Source organism: Hydra vulgaris, chromosome 06 (assembly GCF_038396675.1).
Source record: "Hydra vulgaris chromosome 06, alternate assembly HydraT2T_AEP".
Taxonomy (NCBI): Eukaryota; Metazoa; Cnidaria; class Hydrozoa; order Anthoathecata; family Hydridae; genus Hydra; species Hydra vulgaris.
Window position 1 is genome coordinate 41072501 of NC_088925.1, and position 27500 is coordinate 41100000.

Consider the following 27500-nt stretch of genomic DNA (forward strand, 5'->3'; position numbering starts at 1 on the left):
GTAATAATAAAATTGTTAATTATCTTGATATAACATTGAACCTGAATGACAGTTCTTATCAACCATATTGTAAATCTGATAACCAACTTTTGAATGTCATTCTTACTCAAACCACCCACCTAATATAATAGAAGAGATCCCTCGCACTATTGAGTTAAGATTATCCACTATGGCAGTAAATAAAACTGATTTCAATAATTCCATTCTTCCGTATGAAGAGGCTTAAATTAATTCAGGATACAATTCAAAACTCTCTTAACAACCGCAATTAAAGAAAAAACAAAAAAGACATCGCAAACGTAAAATTATATTGTACAACCCCCCGTTTAGCAAAAATGTTGAAACTAAAATTGGAAATCGCTTCTTAGCTTTAATTGACCAACACTATCAAGTAGGACACAGGCTTCATAAAATTTTTAATCGAAATTATATTAAAGTTAGCTTTAATTGCATGCCTAATGTCAAGTCTTTAATATTTGCACAAAACAATAAAATTTTACAAAGCAACAAAAATAAAACAATAAAAAAATGCAACTGCATAAACAAAAAAACTTACCTGTTAAATAACCAATACCTTTCTAACCATGCCGCATACCAAGCTACTGTAAATTCTGGAAATCCTCATTTCAAAGATAAAAAGTGTTTCAGTATAAATGAAATCATTTTTAAATTAAGATATGCCAAACATCATAAATCTTTCCATTTACCCAAATTTTAAAATGAAACTAAATTTCCCAAAAAAATATAGTAACTAAAATCGAAAAACTAAAAACTTGTTGTTATATGGAAAACAATAGGCCGATGTAACCCATACAATCAAGCATCTAAAAATGGCACCTTTTGTCTCCGTGAGAAATTTCATATATAATCATATCAAGGAGAAAAACTTACTAATAAAAAGATATGAAATAGTCATCAAAGCGACGGCATAAAAATTACCAAGTGCGGACATATCAAAGTGCCAGCATTCCAAAAAATTTTTAATATCCTTATTCCATAGCGGGGACAAAGCATTTGACGTCTTCATGTTTTTATTTTGTTTTGTTTTTCTAACCTCAGAACTCGGTCCACCGTAAAATGAGGTTTAAATTTTTAAACGGTTTTTGAGTGAAAAAATACACAATGGCTGATGATTGCCGAAAGGTATGAAACTCAGAGTTCCTTCAAAAATTGTTTTTATTCATTTTAAATTAATAAATAAATATTGCTCTAATAATTAATAATATTAGGCACTCTTAAACGTACAAGAATTTTGTACATATATATATATATATATATATATATATATATATATATATATATATATATATATATATATATATTTATATATATATAAATATATATAAATAAATATATGTATATATATAAATATATATATATATAAATATATATATATACATATATATATATATATATATATATATATATATATATTAATATATATATATATATATATATATATATATATATATATATATATATGTATATATATATATATATGTGTGTGCAAACAGCCTTTGTGGATCCGCAAAAAAAAGTAATACATTATTTTTTAACCTAAAGTTTGTTAAATAAGATTTATTTTTTTTCATTTCTAAATTTAATAAATACAATCACTAGCACTTTAGAAAAATAAAAATAAGTTTTTATAAAATAAAAAATAGCTAAATTTTATTATTATTTAGAGTTTATCAACCATCAAAACGAAATACACAATAGCTGATGATTGCCGAAAGGCATTAGACTTAGAATTCCATTAAAAGTTGTTTTTATTCATTTTATACTAATAAATAAAATTGCTCTATTATTTAATAAAATTGAGCACTTTAAAACGCACAAGAGTATTTGTTTTATTATTATATCATAATCATATATTTATTTTGTAGATGTATTAATATATATATATATATATATATATATATATATATATATATATATATATATATATATATATATATATATATATTTATATATATATATATATATATATAGATATATATATATATATATAATATATATATATATATATATATATATGTATATATATATATAGATGTATGTATATATATATATACATATATATATATATATATATATATATATATATATATATATATATATAAATATATATATATATACATATATATATGTATGTATATAAATATATATATATATATATATATAATATATATATATATATATATATATATATATATATATAAATATGTATATATATATATACGTGTGCAAACAGCCTTTGTGGATCCGCAAAAAAAAGTAATACATTATTTTTTAACCTAAAGTTTGTTTAATAAGATTTATTTTTTTCATTTCTAAATTTAATAAATACAATCACTAGCACTTTAAAAAACTAATAATAAGTTTTTATAAAATAAAAAATAGCTAAATTTTATTATTATTTAGAGTTTATCAACCATCAAAACGAGTTAGTCATTACCAAAGGATTATTACTTGGAACACTCAACGTATTGAAAAAGGAGTACACTGTGGGTTTTAACGTTAAACCTAATAGTTACACTAAGGCCTGGAATAGTGTTCTTCATTTAACCTCAGGAAAAGATTATGGAACTTATGGTGACAGGATTTCAGGTGTTTGGTTTAATGAGGAGGGTTCAGGATCAGTTTCAATTTTTGCTGCAGTTAGTGGTAGTTATAACTATGCTGTTCCAAGATATTTATTTCCATTAAATAAATGGACTCATGTTAAAATTTATCAATTTTTGCGTGATGGTAAGTACTGGTTTTCCGGTGATCTGAATGGTGTTAACATCCTTATAGTTGAAAATTCAGACGCTAGAGATTTTAAAAACGTAAAAGTATATGCTTCTGATCCTTGGTATGCTCCCCAAGATGGCTCAATCTCTAACCTTCTAATTATCAATGGAAATACTCGTAAGCTTAAGATTTTTGTTAGAATGGCATTGTAGTTAATATAAAAGTAACTTTTTTAGAAAGTTTTTTTTTTTTAACTGGTACTATTAAAAAGTACTTATTTTGTAGAATACCTTGTTGGCAACGTTTCTACTCCATTAGTTAAAGGAAAACTTATTGCAGAACTGCCAAAACTAGATAAAGAGTATTTAGTTTCATTTGATGTCTATCCAAAAAAATTTGTTGCTGGTTTGCATAGTGTTATTCATTTCTCTATTGGTTCTGATTTTGGTCATTATGGTGATCGTGTTCTCGGTATCTGGTTTCATGCTGACGGGAGAGGTGGTCTTTATATATCTGCGCCAATTAATGGTAACGTTGAAAGAGTTTTTACTACAAATCCGATTGAATTAAATCAGTGGTCCAATGTTGAAATAAGTCAATTTTTGAGAAACTCAGTTTATGTATACACAATTCGATTAAATGGAGAAGTTGTCTTTTCTGAAAACAATAGCCAAGTTCAAAGTTTTGATAATGTGAAAGTATATGCATCTGTTCCTTGGCATGAAGTCCAAGATGGTTTAATTAGAAATTTGTTTATTAGCAATGGTATTTCAAGTATGTTTTTAATTGAATTGATTCTTTGCGTTCAATCTTTCTTTGATTTTGAGACTATGCTTTTTGCTCTATGTTTTTATAAGTTTCTTTTCTGTATCAATTTTTTTTAGATAATGAGTTGCAACCAGTTATTTTTTTGCCTGCAGGTATATAAAATAATATTTTAATTTTTTACTTTTTTAATGCGTATATGCTGTCATAATTATATTGTTTTAATTGATCATTCTTTCTTAATGATAAAATTAGTTATTAGTCAACGTAGCTATGTTCACTAATAGTTTTCGTCTAGGTATGCAGTTATTTATTTTAGATGTAAAGCAAATATTTACTAATTCAAGCCTTGAATCTAATAGCCATTTTTTTACTGCCGTTCTAGTTAAACTGATTCATCCAATATTTGACAATGAACTTTGGCTGTTCTGCTTTATCTGTTGTCCACAGTCGTTTCTCAATTAACTCTTCTACATATTGTGATCACGACTATATTGTATTATAAACTGTTTCCAAAATCCTTTAATATCTTTAAGTTATTTTTTATCTCTCTAACTTATTTAAGTGTTTGACTAAATCATTTTCACCTGCCTGCTGGAAAATGGCATTTGTGATTTTTGTAACTCCGTTAATTATTTTGACCCCTCCAACTATTGTTTGATCAGTTTACTTGTTATTATTTGCATGTTTTTCTGTGTATTTAATCAACAAGTTTCTAACATCAGGTTTTTTTGTCTTCTTGTTCTAGAGCTGACTTGCTCACTGATGTAACTGAATGATTCTACTATGCATTAGATGGAGGAGGCGCGGCAAAGACCATTGCTCTGGACATATTAAAAGCTTTTGATAAACTTGGCACACTGTTTTTTTATTCCAAAAGTTTGCTTCATTTGGTTTATCTGGGAAAGTTTTCGAAACTGTTAAAGTTTTTTATTTCTGACCGCAGTATGAATCCATCATGCATCTGATTTCGGTTTGGGGCAGTGGATTTTAATACTAGCTAAACTTACTTTTTTTACTGGAAACTGCAACATTTTGGGTATTCGTATATTATTAGAAGGCAACTCTCTCACTGAGTCCTTTTCCTTATGCCTTCTGGTATTATCTTTCACTACTAGCCTCTAATGGAAAACCATGTATACAATCGAATGCGAAGTTAAAATCTCTAAATAGCCTCTGTATGGAATACTGTTATCATATTTGGGTCGGTACTTCAATTGATGCACTTTTTCTTCTAGTTAAAGTTCAAAAAGAAAATATAAAAGTAGTTTGACCTGCTTTGTCTGCCTAGCTTGTGTTGCTCTCCCATTGATGTATGGTTGTACCACTTCCTCTTTTCTACAAATATTATCATGATCGCTGCCATCAACCAAAACTCTAGGTCTATTAACTAAAACTCATTTATGTTTGACTTATCATTCAGCAAAGTCGAATTCTTTTACTGTATCTGTCCTTTCATGCTCTTAAAAGGTTTGTTCGTCAAGTTTTTTCCCCGATACACCAATGCTCTGTAATTCGCTCATCATATTTTCCTAACTCAGATAATCTTTAACTTTGCAAGTCTTTTGTCAATTATTTCCTTACTCTTTAACATTATTCTTTCCTCACTAACAGCTCAATAGTGGTTTCTTGCAGCCTTGTTTGGAGTGAATTTGTTACAAAAAATTCGCTTTGCAAACTATATTTTTGTACGATTATTCTTTTTTTTTTTGCCTTTATTTAGTTTTGCGTATTGATTTTATTCATTTATTTTTACACATGTTTCTTACAATAAGTAAGACGATTAACTTGTTATGTTTAGACCATAGATAACAGATTTTTGTTTTTTAAATCTTTAAAGTTTACACATAATAATGTAAAAGTATATTTTATACACATATTAACATTAAGTTAAAATATTAAGTATGTCTTACTTTTATTGGCATGCAGTATTAGTTTTCTATGTATGTATGTATATGTGTAGCTCTAATGAAACCATTTCTTCCGTGAATTCCATACACAAACTTTACAACTCGTGGCACCTTTTCCACAAAGCATTTAATAGATTGACCATAAATATGTAAGTTTTGCTCAATAATTGTTAATAAACAAAGCAAAAAAGTAATGGTCCACAAATCTCCACTATTTCCCAATTGATTAAACTATTTAGATTTTTGGCTACGATATTTATGATTGATATTTTCATACTCATGCTTTTCCTGTTTTCAATGTCCTTTTTTCTTAAATAAGGTTGGATTTTTTATTAAAATCTCATAAACGCTTGGTGAATTCTTGTGCTCTCAAGGATGCTGAGCCTAAATATCATACTTAAAAAAATCCTCGTTGACATTTTGGTTTGTTTTAAATAAATTGGTTTAAAATGACATTTTTCTACAAATATATGGAAGATGGCAAATCAAAACACATTGTATTTGTTTTGCTTTCAAAATGGTATCTAATCATGTGCGCATCAAAAAAGGTTAAATAGCTGGTTTGTCTAAAACATTTTTCTTAGCTTAATATAGTATTCTTTGTTTTTACAATTAGAAGCTGCGAATATCTACAGCTTTCGAAGCGTGATTTTTTAAATGCCACAACAAATTACGATAAAAGCTTGAAAATGATTACAATTCCTTTAATTATTTCAAGCTACCTGCTACCATGCTACCTATTCTTACAATGGTATTGTGTTCTAATTTTTTTGCATTTTTAATGAAGGCTCTGAGATCCTCAGTTGTTAAATTCGTTATTTTGAGTTTACCACCTATGCTCACTTTTCTTTTTTGATAAATGTTCACTTCTGTTGTTACTCCCAAATTATGAAGTTTTTGTCTGCAAGCGGTCCACCGTGTATTTTGTTACTTTTTTTGTATATTTAGAGTCCAGATGGCTATCTTCCTTTCGTCGTCTTACTTTAAAAATGATAAAATTGTTTACAAATTCATAATTTATATAAAATTGTGTTCCAATTGCTTTACTACTCTTATTTCAGAGGAAATTTGTTTCTAGTCTATTTATTTATTATTTATTAAAATATATGTATATGTAATATACTATTTATTCAAATATATAAATAAAATGATATTTTCATGTGGGTAAACGCTTTTTTGTTATAAATACTGTAATCAACATGTGGTCTGTTTTAAAACTAAAACTTGAAACAGAATTTATGTAAAAATAACAAAAGGTATAATAAGTATTAAAATTAGTAAAATGTGTATGTCACGCTACTTTAAAAAAAGTGGTTGTTTAGTTTTTCTTTTAAATAATGTTAGTTTTGTTGTAATCTAATGTCTGAAGGTAACTCGTTAAAAAGTTTTGCTCCTGCAAAGTAAAAAGAGTTTTTGTCTTTTGAAGTTTTAGTTTTGGAAGTCTTAACAATATTGCTTGTATGGTACATTTTCTATTTGTAACGGTTTCAATGTGATCAGTAAAATTTTTATAAAGTTCATTATTTAAACACTTTTTTACAAATAAGCATGAGTTTCTTTTGATGATTTTTTCAATTTCCTCTGGATTGTGAATGCTACCAATTATATCTTTTGCTCTACTGTCAAATGAACATAGTTTGGATTGGTATAATGTTGTAAAATTAGGATTGATGAAAGGAATTGGCTATTTAACGGACAAATATTGTAGTTTATGCAGTTGAATTTTTTTGATGCTTTATTTTTATCGCTTTGTAAAATTATATTTTTATGTGCATTTATTAAAGACTTGACATTAGGCATGCAACTATAGCTAACTTTAATATAGTTTCGATTAAAAATTTTATGAAGCCTGTGTCCTATTGAAAAGTGTTCGTTAATTATAGCTTAGAAGCGATTTTCAATTTTAGTTTCAACATTTTTGCTAAACAGGGGGTTGTACCATATAATTTTACGTTTTTGATGTAAAATAATGTTCGCAATCTTTGTCTCTACGAGAAGTTTTATATATTATTATAAAAAGCAAAAAACATTTTTAAAAAAAGATATGAAATAGTATTAAAATGCCGGCGTCCAAAGAAATTTTTAAAATCGTTATTTGACACCGGGGACTAAAGCTTTTGATGTCTTTTTGCTATTGTTTTATTTTATTTTTGTAACCTGAGATCTCGATCTATTGAAATTAAAATTTGGAATTTTTAAACGGTTTTTAGGTGACGAAATACGCAATGGCTGATGATTGCCGAAAGGCATGAGACTTAGAATTCTATTAAAAGTTGTTTTTATTCATTTTATAATAATAAATAAATATTGCTCTCTTATTAAATAATATTGAGCGCTTTTTAATTCACAAGAGTATGTTTTTTATTACAACATCATAATAATATATTTATTTTGTAGATATATATATATATATATATATATATATATATATATATATATATATATATATATATATATATATATATATATATATATATATATATATATATATATTTATATATATATATATATATTTATATATATATATATATATATATATATATATATATATATATATATATATATATATATATATATATATATTTATATATATATAGACACACACGCACACACACACACACACACACACACACACAAACACACATACACACACAACCTTTATAAATTAGCAAAAAAAAGTTTTTCGTTTTTTTTAATTGAAATTTGTAAAATAGGTATAAGGGATTTTTATTTGTAAATATATCAAAACAATTACTAGCAATTTCAAAAAACGGTTATTTTTATTTGTAAATATATGAAACCAATTACAAGCAATTTTAAAAAATGGTAGTTAGTTTTTATAAAATAACGTATAGCTAAAATTTCTTTTTATTTAGAATTTATCAACCTTAAAAACGAGTTAGTCATTACTCAAGGGTCATTACTTGGAACACTCTATGTATTAAAAAAGGAGTACACCGTGGGTTTTAACGTTAAACCTAATAGTTACACTAAGGCCTGGAATAGTGTTCTTCATTTAACTTCAGGAAAAGATTATGGAACTTATGGTGACAGGATTCCAGGTGTTTGGTTTAATGAGGAGGGTTCAGGATCAGTTTCAATTTTTGCTGCAGTTAGTGGTAATTATAACTATCCTGTTCCAAGATATTTATTTCCATTAAATAAATGGACTCATGTTAAAATTTATCAATTTTTGCGTGATGGTAAGTACTGGTTTTCCGTTGATCTGAATGGTGTTAACATCCTTAGAGTTGAAAATTCAGACGCTAGAGATTTTAAAAACGTAAAAGTATATGCTTCTGATCCTTGGTATGCTCCCCAAGATGGCTCAATCTCTAACCTTCTAATTATCAATGGAAATACTCGTAAGCTTAAGATTTTTGTTAGAATGGCATTGTAGTTAATTTAAAAAAACATTTTTAGAAAGTTTTTTTTAATGACTTGTACTATGAAAAGGTACTTTTTTTGTAGAGTTCCTTGTTGGCAGCATTTCTACTCCATTAGTTAAAGGAAAACTTATTGCAGTTTTGCCAAAACTAGATAAAGAGTATCTAGTTTCATTTGATGTCTTTCCGAAAAAATTTGTTGCTGGTTGGCATAGTGTTATTCATTTCTCTATTGGTTCTGATTTTGGTCTTTATGATGATCGTGTTCCCGGTGTCTGGTTTTTTGGTGATGGAATAGACGGTCTTTTTTTATCTGCACCACTTAAAGGTAACGTTGATAGAATTTTTACTACAAATCCGATTGAATTAAATCAGTGGTCCAATGTTGAAATAAGTCAATTTTTGAGAAACTCAGTTTACGTATACACTCTTCGATTAAATGGAGAAGTTGTCTTTTCTGAAAACAATAACCAAATTCAATGTTTTGATAATCTTAAAGTATATGCATCTTTTCCTTGGTATGAAGTCCAAGATGGTTTAATTAGAAATTTGTTTATTATCAATGGTTTTTCAAGTATGTTTTTAATTGAATCCTTTCTTTGTGTTCAATCTTTCTTTGAATTTGAGACTATGTTTTTAGTTATATATGTTTTTATAAATTTCTTTACAGAATATTATTTTTTAGATAATGAATTGCAACCAGTTATTATTTTGCCTGCAGGTATATAAAAGAATAATTCCTTTTTTTATTTTTTTAATGCGTAAATGCTGTCATAATTATATTGTTTTAATTGATCATTCCTTCTTAATGAAAATTTAGCAATTAGTCAATGTAGCTATTTTCACTATTATTTTTATTTTAAGTATGCAGTTATTTATTTTTGATATAAAGCAAATATTTTCTATAAAAAATGTTGAATATAACAACCACACTATTTTTGCCGTTCCAGTTAAGCTGAATTATCCAAAAATTGACAACATAATTTTGCTTTTGTTTTCCACAGTCGTTTCTCAATTAACTCTTTTACAGCTTGTGAACTCGACTAAAGTGTTCAATAAATTGTTTTCAGAACCCTTTATTATCTTTAAGTTATTTTTTATATCTCTATATTAGTTAAGCGTTTAACTAAACAATTTTTTCCTGCCTGCTGGAAAATGGCTTTTTTGAGATCAATTTTTAAAACTCTGTTAATTATTTTGACCCCTGCTACAATTGTTTGTTCAGTTTACTTGCTATTATTTGCAAGTTTTCCTGAGAATTTAATCAACAATTTTCTAACGTCAGGTTTTTGGTCTTCTTGTACTTGAGCTGACTTGCTAAATGTTGTAACTGAAAGATTTTATTATGCATTAGATAAGGATGACGAGGCAATGACCATTGGTATGGACATATTAAAAGCATTTGATAAAGTTTGGCACACTGTTTTTATATTCCATAAGTTTGCTTTTAGGGTTTATCTGGGAATAATTGTAATTATTTAAGTTTTTTTTTTCTAGTTTCAGTATTAGTGTCATCCTTTAAAGTTTAAATTCCCCTTATCCATTCTACTAATTGTTTGAGGTGCCTCAATGTTTTATTGTTGATCCTGCGTTATTTTTATGTACATTTATAATATTCAAGTTAAACATACATCTTAAGTTGCCCTATTTAATAACAACATAATTTTATTTTCCTGTCTTGACAAAAATTCTTTCTGATTGCTTAGAACAGACGATCCATCATGAGTCCATTTCCTTACGCCTTCTACAATTACCATTTCTTACTAACCTCTAATGGTAAACCATATATGCAATCGAATGCGAAGTTCAAATCTCTAAATAGCCTCTGTTTGAAAAATTGTTGTCATATTTGGGCCGGTACTTCTAATGATGCTATTTCTCTTTTAGTTAAGGTCCAAAAACATATTGTAAACATTGCTTGACCTGCTTTGACTGCCTAGCTTGAGTTACTCTCCCATTGATGTAAGGCTGCACTACTTCCTCTTTTCTACATATATTATCATGATCGCTGCCATCAACCGAAACTCTAGGTCTATTAACTAAAACTCATTTATGTTTGACTTATCATTCAGCAAAGTCGAATTCTTTTACTGTATCTGTCCTTTCATGCTCTAAAAAGGTTTGTTCGTCAAGTTTTTTCCCCGATACACCAATGCTCTGTAATTCTCTCATCATATTTTCATAACTCAGATAATCTTTAACTTTGCAAGTCTTTTGTCAATTATTTCCTTACTCTTTAACATTATTCTTTCCTCACTAACAGCTCAATAGTGGTTTCTTGCAGCCTTGTTTCGAGTGAATTTGTTACAAAAAAATTCGCTTTGCAAACTATATTTTTGTACGATTATTCTTTTTTTTTTTGCCTTTATTTAGTTTTGCGTATTGATTTTATTCATTTATTTTTACACATGTTTCTTACAATAAGTAAGACGATTAACTTATTATGTTTAGACCATAGATAACAGATTTTTGTTTTTTAAATCTTTAAAGTTTACACATAATAATGTAAAAGTATATTTTATACACATATTAACATTAAGTTAAAATACTAAGTATGTCTTACTTTTATTGGCATGCAGTATTAGTTTTCTATGTATGTATGTATATGTTTAGCTCTAATGAAACCATTTCTTCCGTGAATTCCATACACAAACTTTACAACTCGTGGCACCTTTTTCACAAAGCATTTAATAGATTGACCATAAATATGTAAGTTTTGCTCAATAATTGTTAATAAACAAAGCAAAAAAGTAATGGTCCACAAATCTCCACTATTTCCCAATTGATTAAACTATTTAGATTTTTGGCTACGATATTTATGATTGATATTTTCATACTCATGCTTTTCCTGTTTTCAATGTCTTTTTTTCTTAAATAAGGTTGGATTTTTTATTAAAATCTCATAAACGCTTGGTGAATTCTTGTGCTCTCAAGGATGCTGAGCCTAATCATCATACTTAAAAAAATCCTCGTTGACATTTTGGTTTGGTTTAGATAAATTGGTTTAAAATGACATTTTTCTTCAAATATATGGAAGATGACAAATCAAAACACATTGTATTTGTTTTGCTTTCAAAATGGTATCTAATCATGTGCGCATCAAAAAAGGTTAAATAGCTGGTTTGTCTAAAACATTTTTCTTAGCTTAATATAGTATTCTTTGTTTTTACAATTAGAAGCTGCGAATATCTACAGCTTTCTAAGCGTGATTTTTTAAATGCCACAACAAATTACGATAAAAGCTTGAAAATGATTACAATTCCTTTAATTATTTCAAGCTACCTGCTACCATGCTACCTATTCTTACAATGGTATTGTGTTCTAATTTTTTTGCATTTTTAATGAAGGCTCTGAGATCCTCAGTTGTTAAATTCGTTATTTTGAGTTTACCACCTATGCTCACTTTTCTTTTTTGATAAATGTTCGCTTCTGTTGTTACTCCCAAATTATGAAGTTTTTGTATGCAAGCGGTCCACCGTGTATTTTGTTACCTTTTTTGTATATTTAGAGTCCAGATGGCTATCTTCCTTTCGTCGTCTTACTTTAAAAATGATAAAATTGTTTACAAATTCATAATTTATATAAAATTGTGTTCCAATTGCTTTACTACTCTTATTTCAGAGGAAATTTGTTTCTAGTCTATTTATTTATTATTTATTAAAGTGAGATTTTTACATGGGTATACACTTTTTGTTATAAATACTGTTATTAACATGCGTCCTGTTTAAAAACTAATACTTAAAACAGAAAATAAAATATTTGAAAATAGCAAAAGTTATAAAAAGTATTGAATTTTGTAAAATGGTACTTTGAAAGAGGTGTTATATAGTTGTTTTAATTTAAGTAATATTGTTTCTGCCGTATTTTTAATGTCTAAAAGTAACTCGTTTAAAAATTTTTCTCTTGCTAAGTAAAAAGAGTTTTTTGTCATTTCGAGTTTTATTTTCAGAAGTTCTAACAATATTCTTTATATGGTACTTATTTTTTTTTAACGGTTTCTGAGTGATCAGTGAGTTTTTCATGAAGTTAATTTTTTAAACACTTTTTTACAAATAAGCATAAGATGATTGTGATGGCTATCAATTATATCTTTTGCTCTTCTGTCAAATTAAAATAGTTTGGCTTATTATTGTGTTGTAAACTTAAGATTGATTTTTATATCGTTTATTACTATTGGAACATTTATTTGTATATAAGTCTGGAGAGCATCCTTTGCAGGAAGGAAGATCTTTAGTTTACTCTAATATTGTCAATGATTGCACACTTTTCTATAGCTATTTACGTAAATTGATTTCCTATAGATAGCATTGGTTCAATTATTCAACCTAGGTATTTATTTTGTTTCATTAATTTAATAATTTCTTGTTTATAATTTAAACAAAATACATTGTATTATTTTTTCTCAGATCCAATTAGCATTGCTTCCATTTTTCTTACATTCAAATAATTATTAGTTTAAAAATATTAAAGGAATTTGCTTAACTGTTTAATTCCAAGTTTAGACACTCTTGAGTAGTCTGGAGATGTTAATGACTATAGCAAATAACAGCATCTTTTGCATTATAATATCATTTTTGCTGACTTAAGACATTCAGGCAAATCAAACTCACTGATTTTTTGTGAAAAAAGAATCTACTAGAAATCTATTGGTCCTGCCATTGTTTTTTTGAGAACGTTTTTCAATGAATGTTAATCTGCTTCTTTCCAACATTAGTTTATTAATAATTATAAGACCGAAGGTGTAATTACTGGAGCCATGCTCGAACACCTTTCTGGCAGCAAATTGTATTAGCTTCTGTGCCATAATGTTCTGTTCTTTGTTTACGAAATCTCATTAACATGCTGATCCACACTCAGAATTAAATGTGCTGAACACCTGAGAACACCTGAGCTTGCTTTTCTCTTCATTAAGATGATGCAATGTAGATGAGCAGTCACTGGCTTAGTCAATAATCTTGAAATCAATAGATTCTTTTATTTCTTTCAAAGTACAGGTACATAGAAGCGCGGAACTTTCCAATTTATAGGTATATATCTTGCAGTGTTGCTGCTTGGGTGGCTAAAATTTTCCAAGTAACCTGTTGTAAACATTCTATGCTTCATAATTGGTCCTTAAACAGTTATGTGGTTTGCCTTTAAATGTAAAGTTTGTTGCTGGCAGCATTTATAGTGTCATCTATGCCTATTGTCACAATGTTGTTTGCTTATATACCATTGCCTTAGTAACCATTTTAAGGGCAAGGTATTATGTGTCTTACAAATATGTGGCAGGGAATTTTCTTTAAAGAAAAATGTATTTATGATCAACGTGTCATCTTCTTTTTAGTCTTGACAATTTTACTGAAAACACATTTTTTATGGATGCTATTGCACTATATATTTTTACAAATACTTCTGATCTGTAGATCGGAAGTGACAAGAGTCTTGCTAAAAAAGGGACTTTTCGGACAACTAGCCCCGGCAAAATTATAAGATTTAGCAAGGGTTGATGGCTGGGGCTAGAAAAGAATTTATAACGTTTTTTATATTATATTTTTATACTTACAATTACAATTTGTTAAATACTGGTATAAATTTATAAAGTTGTAGGTTGTATATGCAACAGAAACATGAAGATGGGCAAGAGTAATAAAGTTAGATTAGAAAGAAAAGTCTGGTTGAACAATGTTTTTTAGAGAAGAATAAAATGATTTAGGTACTAGCATATTTTCAAAAAAACTTCTGATCTGTAGATAGGAAGTGACAGGAGCCCCACTAAAATTGAGATTTTTTGAAAACCCGGCCCCAGCAAAATTAAATGATTTAACAAGGGTTGATAGCTTGGGCTAGAAAAAATTCAAAATATTTTTTAAATTATATCTTTATACTTACATTTACTATTTGTTAAATGCTGGCATAAATTTATATATTTTTAAACTCTTATTTACTCCCAACAAGGTTGCAAGCAACTCCTAATAAGTTATGATTTACTTTAAAATAGAAGATAGGGTTAAAAAACTATGTAATGGTTAATTGAAGACTTAAAAAGTTGTAGGTTGTATATAAAATGGAAACATGAAGATGGCAAGAGTAATAAAGAAATATTAGAAAAAAAGATTAAATTGATTTAGGTACCAACATGATTAAATGGTAAAGGTAGAATTAAAAAAACTTGAAGAGAGTACTTTACATGTTGTATGAATGAGCTTTAGTTAAGGAAAGAAAATACTCTAGATTGCTTACATATTAGAGAAACAGCATAATTAAGGAAGGCCCCGGGTATTATTCATCAAACCCGGTAAACTTGACTTAAATTTTTTTTTAATTATACTTTGTTATTCATTTTCTTCATACCTTCTAAAAATAAGACTGTTGCTTAAAATATGTTAATGTTGATAGTTCTGACTGTCAGGGAAAGTTAAATGTAAATTTTGTTAATTTACATCTAACTTTATTGTGAACTTTGTGAGATTTATAACTTTACATTTATTTTAGAAATGTGCCACATATCTGATTTATTTATATAGCATATTTGGACAGGTTTTCATTTTTTTTCAGAAATGAGAATCAAAATCACTCAAACTGTTACTTGTGGTTCAGTTGCCTAAACTTTACAAAACTAATAACAAAATATTTTTTGTGCTAATAAATAAACATCTTGGTTGGTAGTTTAGAATTACATACTGACGTAATAAAAAAATGATTCTTGTAAGACATTTTGAGTGGTTTTAAAATGATATCATCAAAAATTAGTAAAACCAAAATAACCAAATACGATTAAATAATAAGTGTAAAAATAAAGTGAAATAGTACCAAATTCACTGTACATGAAGTTACATCTAAAGAAATAAAAATTAAAAATTTATAAAAAATCATAATAAAAAAATTATTCAGGAAAAATTAAATCTTTAATATTTGGGTAGCCGCTTTTTCACTTTTTTTAAAAACATTTAATTTATTTTAACAACTGTGGTTTTGCTCCTGCAAGGTAATGGTTTCTATAATAAGTTTCAAAATTAATTTAGGCTAAATCAACCATAGAAACCAATTAGCTATAAATCAGTTAGCTATAAACCATAGAAAATAATTAGCTCACACATACACATACACGGAATAAACAAACGTGGTAAATAGTAACCAAAAGTATTAATTTGAAGATATATTCTAATAGGTCTTGTTGTTTCATACCTTTTTTTGTCAGTCATCTTTTCTGTCTCTGAAACTTTAAAGTAAATTTAGGTAGTCGAATGACTTTAAATAAAGTATGAGGTTGACTGTTTTTTATTTTAATGACTTAACTTCTCCTGTTGAAACAAGTGCTTCATTTTTGCTGTATTTAGTTTCATCTCCTGCATCTATTGTAAATTACTTTTACATTAGATTACCTTTTTATTTATTTTTAAAATTAGATAGCTTTTGTATGTTCAAATTAATTTTTTTGCTTTTGTCATCAAACTGTTTGCAGTTATTTAATCCATATGCATTTGTACCATAGACACCCAGTTGCATAATGATATTTGAACTTTTATACTTGGTGCTAATTTGGTTTTCTTTTTTTTACGCAAGCAGGTAAAGTGAGTTGCCCTAATTAGCAAGTTGAAGTTTAAATAGTTACATTCAGTTAAATTAATTTTAAAGTTAAATAATTTTAAAGTTAAATTAATTTAGATTCAGTTAAACAAAACTTTAAGTAGTGTCAGATCTATAAAATTATCTCTAATTTTTATCTGTTATGTGGCCAATATTTTATTTCATCTAACATATTGGTGCTAGTAGTATTATGCATTAATTCAGGTTTTTCAATAAAATAAAAAATAAATAAAAATAATACTTCATTGCCAGGTTTCCTCAGTAAGCGGGAGCGAACTGACCACGGAAATAATATTTATTTGCGCAATACTGGCCAGATTTTCTTGTCCTTTTAAGAACATTTTAAAAAACAAAAAAAAAGCGCAAAAAAGATTAATGGGGCCGATAAGAGGCAATTGCAAAAAAATATTTCAGGTTAAGAAAATAACTTTTAACGCGAAATAAATTACGTTTTAGAACAAATAAATTCTAAGCATCACTCTTTAATATTTTTTTTATAAAATAAAGCGACATTTTTTATATAAAGTAACATCTTACGATTGCTTTATAATTAAACAAATGTTCTTTTATTTATTAAAGAGCTAATAATAATTTTTATACATATACTCATTTCTTATTTCCAGTGCTGGAATAAGGAGGGTTGGGGTTAAAGGGGGCTATATCCTTGAGCCGCCCAATGTTCAGGGCCCCGAAATAGTCAAGAAAACTTTTTTTTTTAGTCATTTTTACGCTGTGCCACATTAAAAGGACTCCAAATTAAAAATAGCCCTCTGCCCCAAAAAGTCTAACAAGGTTAGACTTTTCGGGGCAGAGGGGCAAATAAAATTAACCTTTGCTTTAGTTTTATTTAAGCTAAATTATTTTATAGATAAGAAAGTTAATTTTTTTTAATAACTATTTTAGGTTTCGCGTGGTTTAAAAATTTTAATATATTTGAAACAATTCTTCTTAGTAAGATGAACAAATGAAATCAAAAAATCATTGAGTTATTATAGAAAATAAATTAACTAGATAGAAATCAACTAAAAAGGTTAAAAATACTTTATGAAGAGGAAGCGGAACTGCTTCACAATACCGCCTATTATGTTTAGTGAGATGGCTTTTTAATTTTAAATAGTATTTAAAACACAAAAACGTTTAGGTATAACGAGTTAATAAGAATGGCAACTGAAGCGAAAATGTTTATAGCAAGTAAACAAATATCTAAGAACTTAAAAACTTTTTTTATGTTTAATAAGTTTTAATATATATATATATATATATATATATATATATATATATATATATATATATATATATATATATATATATATATATATATATATATATATATACATATCTTTGTGTGCTGTCGAGACCTCATGCGTGGTGCTTGTTCATCCGCGAGTTACTTTGTATGCATGTTTGTGTTAAGTAACCAGAAACTACCTGTATGTTTATTTCATAATTAGTTTTATTAACTTTATTCTAATAAAATCACTAATATATAATAAACGTTCAAGTTTTTGACCATTTAAAAAATATATATTTAAAGCACTTGTTTTTGCAAACAAATAATAGTTGAAAAGACGTTTTCCGGCTTTGCAGATGTGGCTCCGAGAATGAGCCATAATATCAAAGTAATGATTTTTTTAATAGTATATTTTAAGAACAATATATGCTAGTAACCTCAAAAATTAACAAATATTAGATAATACAATTTTTTAAACAATTCCACGAAAAACTCTAGAACTTAATTTCGCTTAGTCAGCGTATTTTTTGAACCAATAGAATTAGTTTGTTTTTAGATATTGTGGGTTTTAGTGTTCGCGAATATACTTTTTATTCTTCCGCACAGAGATGTTTGGAGAACATTCAAGTGTATATATGTTTCTATGTATGTCTGTAAAACAAAAATTTTCCATTTTACAGACATACTAAACTTAAATGTTGTCAAAACAATTACAAGTTCTTGCCGGTTTTTCTCAACTAAATATTATTTCCGCGGTCAGTAATAAAGAGCGAACGCTCCCGCTTCCCGACCAAGCTTGATGCTTTATATATATATATGTATATATGTATATATATATATATAGATATATATATATATATATATATATATATATATATATATATATATATATATATATATATATATATATATATATATATATATTGCAGTAGTTAGTTTTAATAAACAATTTCTAAAGGACTTTTCGGTTTTTTAGATTATATTGACGATGCATCAGAAATTGTGATTAAAAAAAACAACTTGGTTGCGACATTGGTGCTCTTAAAGAGACAATATAGTGTTTCATTTGAACTTAAACCATCTTTATATCAAACAGGTTGGCATAGTGTGCTTCATATGACTATCGGAGAGGATTCAGCAAATTATGGCGATAGAATACCAGGTGTATGGTTCCACGAAGATGGGTCAGGAAAGTTATTGATTGCTTCTGCTATAAATGGAAACAAAAATTATTTCTTTACTACAACTTCATCGTTGCCTTTAAACCAATGGTCAAAGATTGAAGTAAGTCAGCGACTTGATTATTCAGAATATGTTTACGAAGTGAGTCTAAATGGCAATATTATTTTTACTGTCAGAAATATTGATGCACGCGAATTCAAAAATGTCAAGGTTTACCTAGGTGATGAGTGGTATTCTACTCAAGCTGGATCAGTAAAAAGTTTAAAAATTGTCAATAAAGTCTAACTTAATTTGGTAAACAGTAATTAAAATTTAATTTAGTTGTTTAAGGTGTTTGTGACAAAAAAGTCAATACGAATAGATTTATAATAGATTATTGAAATAATTTAGCGTTTTTCAAAATTAATACTTTAATTTCCCTCAAGCATTTTCAATTAGTTTTTAATTAGAAAATTATTAGTTAAATATTCTTTTTAAACCCTAAATAATTTCCCATAACTCATATTTTTGCAGAAAAGCAAAAGAGTAAAATGTAGAAAGTAAAAGTTTATTTATTTGTTTTCTTTGAAAATGGTTAGTTTATTATAAATATTGATATATAATTATATGTTTATAGTTTAACTTATATTTAGTATTGCAGAAGATTCATAATTAATATTCTTTTTCTTTAAATTATTTTTAAAAAAACTAAATCTAAACTGAAGCTAAACATTCGAAATAAAATTTTTTGAAAACTACGTTGTTTCGAAATAAGATAAATAAAATTAATTAAATTCTAGTCGAAAAAATTATGTTGCCAAATGCGGCTTTGGCGAAATATTTACGCGCTAATATATTTATTTTATTTGCCCTATAATATTATTTACAATAAGATTATAATATTTATAATATTATTTGGACAGGACTTCAAGAAGATCATAATGACCTTATCACAACGCCCTTAACAAAAATCTATTTTCTTCTTCAATAAAAACATCTATATACCTTATATAACAAATACATATCTAAAATATATAAGCACTAAATATATCAAATATAATACTGTACATACTTCAGAAGTGAAACTTACAATAAAACATTACAAATCAATATGCAGTTTAGCAACTGAAAATATAATTTTTTAATTTATAGATTGTTTGAAAAACGAATAGGTCAAGTCAGATGAAAAAACAAAAATAGGCTGTATTTCATTCCAGAAAAAATATACACAATGAGATATGTAAAATTTAGCGTGTTTTTTTTTGAAAATTGGTTTTTCTAGAATGCTTTTGTAACATAGATTATTTTTTTTGGGGGGTTTAATTTTGTTAAGGTTTATAAAAGCATCGGGGGATATAAGTTCTTTACATTTATACATAAAACATTAAATATATTCAGTTGAAAAACATTTGAGGCGACGATTTTTTTAATAGGCGGTTCAGAGTTTGAAAAAAGATTTTTTTAAGTTGTTTTGCGAGCGAGATTATGATAAGATTTTAGTTTAGTTTTATGTGTACTTCCACATATAACTATGTGTACCTCCACTTATAATTATGTGTACTTCCACATATAATATTTGCATAGTTTATATTACAATGAATAAAAGATTAGTATAATTGTATTAATTGGCTTTTGTTTAAAATACCTCTAGATTTGTATAGAATCCCAATGCTTTTTGCATCTATATTAGAAATATTATTGATGAGTAATCTCCGAGATTTTCTTCAATAAAAACTTGTGTCATTTTTTACTTTATTAGAATGACGTTAATGATAAAGAGATCAAGCATATTTACAAGCAGTATCTGTTTTTTATAGCTTGGATAGAAAAGTATCCATTTCGTTTTTTCAAATTTAAAAATTTTTTCAAGTTCTTAGTTCATATTAATAAAAAGTATGTTTACATTTTTTTGTTACTGAATTAAGTTTGTGTTGTCTGCGAAAATTAAAGTCTTCAAATTCGGTGCCTCTTTGAGATCATTTATATATATAATGAAAAAAGTGGTCCAAGTATGGATCTTTGTGAAACATCATATGCTATGTTCATTAATGTTTGAAATTTAGAATCTTTGTCAAAAACATATTGCTTTCGGTTGGAGAGAAGAACCAACTTTAAGATTTACCTGCTAATCCATGGCATTCAAGTTTTTTGAGCAAAATATTATGATCAACGAGTCAAAAGCTTTTGACAAATCACACGCAACACCTATAATGGTCTTTTTACTCACACCTATCGAGTAAGAACCCAGCATTTAAGCATTTTGATTGTAATGAGTAGTCATCCAAAACCTTTAGGCCGCATCATATCTTTTTGTTTTTTCGTTAAATTTTCTTTTTTTAAATTTAATACGTAAAAATTTTCTATCCAAATGCTTTTTATTACTGATTATTAAACTGTGTTCTAAAGCTTACTTTTTTTTGTTTTCGATCGAAATCATTTGTCACAGCCAATTTATTGTTAAAGGGGCTACAAAAAAAAAAAATTAATAGTAATAATAAAGTAAAAGTGAAGTCTCAAGCATATATTATTTTTTGAAAAAGTAAGTTTATTATGAAGCAATTTCAACAAAGAAACCAATTGGGGATACAAGCAATTCTATCAGCTATTCAAAGTTTTCTCATGACATGTGTAGTGCTTTTGATGCTGCTGAAATACCCCCCAAAAAAATTCGTCACAAAAATATTTCAGATTTCTTACATAAGTATACAGAGCAGGAAGTTCCGTCTAAAACCTAAATCTGTATTGAAGCCATTAAAAGAAAAAATTACGACCGATATTTGTGGATGTCAATTGATGAAACAGCTAATACTCCAAGAAGAAACATTGAAAATGTTATTACTAGTAAATTATTTCCAGAAAAGGAATTTGCTAAACGAAAATTTTCTCTTAGCTCTCCTAAGCTTGAGAATAGGTATCATAAAACTATTGCAAAAACATTTCGATGAATCTGTGAAGGTTTTTTTAAAAATTTTGACTACACTATTTCGCCGTTCATTTTTAATGTTGTACTATATATGGGAAAAGCTGGTCAAGCAATAAAAACTTTTTACTCCAAAATAACACACTTTAATTGTCTTACTCATGGATTACATAGAGTATATGAGTAAATACAAAACATAATCCAAACATTGATTGTACTTAATGTAAAAAAAAGTATTTTTAAAAGCTTTGTCAAAAGAAATGTTCAAATATTTACAACCGGCTTTGGCTCAGTCTGCAAAAGTCTGCAAAACCATGCATGCAAAGCAATTAATTATTTAAATAGGTTAGTCCCAGTGAAAAAGCGCACATGGGATACGCGTGGATTTTTTCCACATGTAACCCATGTGGGTATTATTATTTTGTCCCATGTGGGTTTCATATGGTAAATCCCACATGGATTCCATATGGTAAATCCCATATGGGATACGCGTGCGTTTTTACCATATGTAACCCATATGGGGATTATTATTTTGTCTCATGTGGGTTTCATATGGTAAATCCCACATGGGTTTTATGTGGTAAATCCTACATGGGATATAGGTGGAAAATACTACATGTTATTCTTAAATGCCACATATTTTAATCCAAATGGTATAAAAGTAGTCAATACTAGACAAATGAAAGTCCGAATGCTTCTATGATAATTTTTAAATTCTTTTAATTTAAAAATTACTTAAATAGTAATTTAAAATTAATCATCGAAGCTTTCAGAGAGGCTTAACTTAATCTGGTATTTGGTACTTTATCCCATTTGGTATTCAAAATGTGTAGCATTTTTGATCTTTTACATGTGATGTTTTCCACCTATAACCCATGTGGGATTTACCTTAAACTATTATGACGAAATTTTATAAAATTAAAAAACGTGTTGCAAAATGAATTTATTTAAAAATAAATGCTATTAATCTATACATCCAAAACGAATATTAAAAATATTATTTTTTCTTTTGCAATTTACACGCCGTTTTTTGTCTATTGAATTAATTAAATCGCTTCGGCTTGTATAATACCAAGGTTTTTAGTATCTTCTAACTTTCTTCAAACATTTCCTAAAAAAAAAAAAAAAAAATACAAATATATATAAATATAAATATATATATATATATGTATATATAGAAAGAGAGAGAGAGAGACAGAGAGAGAGAGACAGAGAGAGAGAGAGAGAGAGAGAGAGAGAGAGAGAGAGCAATTTTAATAAGGAACCTTATTAGTCGAGCAATTTTAATTATTAGCCAGTTTGAAGTCATTAATGACTACAATATTTCACAAATAATTATTTCCTAATTTATTACTTACAATGACTAACGTATTATGCGTAATTGAACACATATTATGCGTAATGAGCTTGAACCCATGAGGAGAATCCTGAAAAAAAGTGATCAATAAGGATAAGTAGTTAAACAAAAAAACGAAAACAAAAATGTAAAAACCTACTTTTTCAATGATGTAGACTTCTATAATAACAGGCCTTGACATCGCGCAAAATGCCGTAAAAACTAAAGGCCGATTAAACTTTCACTTATATTGGTATATTTTTATATTAGGTAGGGTGTAATGGCAGTCTATGTTTTCTAATATTAATCTCTAGTAAAAACGGAAATATAAAAAGAAAACCAAAAAATTGTTAAAAGATAATCATGCTTTTCGTATTTTAAATTTCATTAAGAATATTTATGTAATATTAAATAGTATCAGTAACAAGCAGAACCATAACAAAGTATATATTTATATATTAGAAAGATAACTGTATTTTTAAATTTTTTTGCTAAAAATGGTAACAATAAAAATCACCAACAATAAAAAACACCAACAAAAGTTGATTCAAGCAAAAAAAAAGTTTTATCAATGTATCTCAACAGGGTTAAAGTCCTTATACTTGGCAACTTGTAGTCAATACACAAACAATCATATTAACTTCGTCGCATAGCAAAGTACTCATATGCTCAACATATAATATCTGAAGTATATAAAACTTCACCAACATTAACTTTTCTCATAGCATTAAGGTGTTCGAATAGATTATTTTATTGAAGCGAACTTTCTTTATTTTTTAAAAATCTAACTGCTTCAAATAAAGCTGATTTTGTTTTTATTAACTTTAATTTGTTTACAGCTAAATATGAAATATTAAAAGTTGTGCCATTATGGTTAGCTACAAATGAATAATCATTGAAAATTACTAAAATAAATAATGGAACACCAAGTTTGTACATTTTTGATTGTATGTGCAAACTTTTTTTATTAAGCTGGAAAACAATAACATCGTTATTATCACTTAACAAAGATTGAATATCGTCAAATATAAGTTCGTTCTCTTTTAGAAAATCATTTAACTCATCTGGTAAAATGCTTCGAAAACCGATTGAAGTTACATTTTTTCTAACTTTACTTGCTGGTGTGGCTAAACAACTAGGCGGAATATTTTAAAAACTTATGGTGGGTTTAAAGGTCGTTGCTTCCCATATTTGCTTTCAAAAGGTGCTTCATTTGGCCAATGCAGTTGACATAATGCTGTATAGTCTGTAACAATAAAATCAGTTCTTGGGATAGCTTCACTACATCTTTTTCTCTCCTCTAGATTCTTCAGGAATTTATAAATTGATATTTTTGTCGTAGTTGAGTATTGATATTTTTGTTGTAGTTGTAATTGATATTGTAGTTGTAGTTGTATAAATTGATATTTTTGTTGTAGTTGAGATAGTTCGACTTGCAAAGAGATACCCAGCATTTTAAAGGCATTTTTAAGGCAATTTAATTATTAAAAAAACTTATTGTTAGTTTGACAATATTATTACCTTACAATGTTAACGCCTTGAACCTTACAACATTATCGTCTTGAAGTTGAGCTACCTAATTTATAAACCAATCACATTTTAAAGATTTATTAAAAAAGCGCGAACACAAACTTTCGTCTAATGTTAAAAGATGAAAATTTAAACACAGTATTAGGAATTGGCCTTCAGTTTAACAACTTTGTTGCGCAATGTCAAGGCCATTTATTATAGAAGGCCGCGGTCACACATAATATAATATTCTGAAACTAATAAAAAAACATCTAAATTTCTATAAGTAAATTTATTCTTTGATCATTGCCTTCATATCCTATCTTATTTTCATATCATAATCTATTATGGAATTATTTATATAACATATCACAACAATATTATTAAATTTGTGATGTTCAAATATCATATGAACATTCTCTAACATGTTCATATGATATTTGAATATAGTTCTTGAGTATATTATCTGCAAACAATTGACTGATGCAAGTTCTAATGTTGTCAAAAATCAAGCATGCATGCATGGGACACTGCAGTGTCCCGCAAAGAAATGCAGGTTTGAAAGTCAAAAAATTCCCAATATTCTTTATTAAAAAAAGAAAAAAATAGGATTGAGATGGGTTTCTGTAACTTTTTTTATGCTCCAAAACTTTTAACTTTAGTTATAATAAGGTCCTTAAGACTTAAGGGACATACGAACTACACTGAGGAACAAAAACAGGATATTTACAGAAACTTTTTAATTTTTAATCTGGAGTACCACAGTGTAATTGGGAATAAAGTCTCTGGGTCCAGTATTCAAAGTAATATGATCCAAAGTAATATATAAATTAAACAAAATGCTTTAAAATGCATGCAGTTATACATATAACTCCTGATAGTTAACTATATGTATAACTAGTTATACATAAAATTTATTATATAAACTTATTTTTTAAGGTTATGCTTGAACAAATTAGAACCAATTAATTCAAATTCAAGATTTAGCTCAAGTTCAAGTTATTTGTTCATTGTTTTTTCACTATTTTATATTTAGTTGTTCAAATTTGTTAACTAGTACTAATTCTTACTACAGTAAGAATATTCCTATAATAGTCTCCATTTATAAAATGAATTAAAAAACTACTTATTTATAGTATAATAATAATACATAAATACTAGTTTCCTAATACTAGTATCCTAAGAATAGTCTCCATTTTATAAAATGAATTAAAAAACTACTTATTTATAGTATAATAATAATACATAAATACTAGTTTCCTAATGCTATTATCATCACAATGTTAATGATATTCGTTTTAAAGTGAAATTTTGTATCAATTTTATTGTTTTAATGTTATATTTATATATATATATATATATATTTATATATATATATATATATATATATATATATATATATTATTTTTACTTTATTTACAACACCATTTGATATACAACAAACCCCTTCAAAGCTTACAAAAATTCAGTTAAGATTCAATCTGAGTTATTGAAACGTAATATATCTAACATCAATAGAAAAGTAAAGCTGTCATCATTTAAAGTATAAAGGGTGTTGTCAAAATATGTTTATAGTAAAATTAAGTTACTAATAAAATCACGTTCAACAATGATAAACATTCATACTGTAGTAAAATATAGTACTAACTGATAAATTTGAACAAATAAATATAAAATTAACAAAAACAATGAATAAATAAGAACATTAACTTGAACTTTAACTAAATATTGAATTTGAATTAATTGGTACTAATTTGTTCAACCATAAACTTAAAAAATAACTTTTTATAACAAATTATATGTATAACTAGTTATACATATAGTTAACTATCAGGAGTTATATGTATAACAGTTATACATATAACTCCTAAATGCATATAGTTATACTATAACTATATGCATTTTAAAGCATATTATTTTATTTAAACATTACTTAGATCATATTACTTTGAAAACTGGACCCAGAGGCTTTATTCTCAATAACACTGTGGTACTCCAGATTAAAAATTAAAAAGTTTCTGTAAATATCCTGTTTTTGTTCCTCAGTGTAGTTCGTATGTCCCTTAAGTCTTAAGGACCTTATTATATCTAAAGTTAAAAGTTTTGGAGCATAAAAAAAGTTACAGAAACCCATCTCAATCCTATTTTTTTCTTTTTTTAATAAAGAATATTGGGAATTTTTTGACTTTCAAACCTGCATTTCTTTGTGGGACACTGCAGTGTCCCATGCATGCAAGATTGGTTTTTGACAACATTTCAACTTGCATCAGTTAATTGTTTGCAAATAATTTACTCAAGATCTATATTCAAATAACTATTATATTATCCTAATAATACGTCTATTTGCACAAATCTTAATCTTATTTCTATAAAGAAAGATAAAAATTATTCGTGGTACTTACATACTTGCTTGCCATTCTCTTTATTAATATAAAAAATTTTCACACAATATAAACGTAACGCAATGCAATGTCGATTTAAAAATTTTTTCTTTAGTTTCCAGCTTTTAAATTAATTCCCATGCAAATCCCACAGGAAACCCACGTTGGATTTCCCATGTGTGTAAATACCATATGGTTCCCACATGTAACCCATGTGGGATTACCCACATGGGTTTGAGGTGACAAATTTCCATACGGATACCACATGGGAAAATCCGTCCCACATAAATCCCATCAATCCCACACGGAACCCACGTGGAACCCATGTGGGACGCGGTTTTATTTTTCACTGGGGTAAGCCCGGCCCCATGTATGCAAAGCAATTAATTGTTTAAAACTGGTTAGTAAGCCCGACTCCAATGATGAAAAGCATGATGGTTCTAGATATTGAGAAACTTAACACATTACAGATATTAAATTTTATGTATAAGTATAAAAACAATCTTCTACCAAGCATTTTTTCAAATAACTTCCCGACACCATTTTCTGAAAAGTATGATCTGCGTTCAAATATTAGGATCGACTTGAAAGTCGTT

General features: G+C 27.2%; 1 protein-coding gene across 1 annotated transcript in view; it reads left to right on the forward strand.

The window, feature by feature from the left end:
- LOC136081401 (uncharacterized) overlaps positions 1–19161 on the forward strand; it is a 30013-nt gene extending 10852 nt beyond the window's left edge. The window contains exons 3-9 of the mRNA XM_065798715.1: positions 2425–2913; positions 3022–3510; positions 3621–3656; positions 8288–8776; positions 8883–9371; positions 9483–9518; positions 18574–19161. Of these exons, the coding sequence (XP_065654787.1) occupies positions 2425–2913; positions 3022–3510; positions 3621–3656; positions 8288–8776; positions 8883–9371; positions 9483–9518; positions 18574–19064 (2519 nt within the window). The 3' untranslated portion in view covers positions 19065–19161. The remainder of the gene's footprint in view (positions 1–2424; positions 2914–3021; positions 3511–3620; positions 3657–8287; positions 8777–8882; positions 9372–9482; positions 9519–18573) is intronic.
- Positions 19162–27500: the final 8339 nt, after the last annotated feature.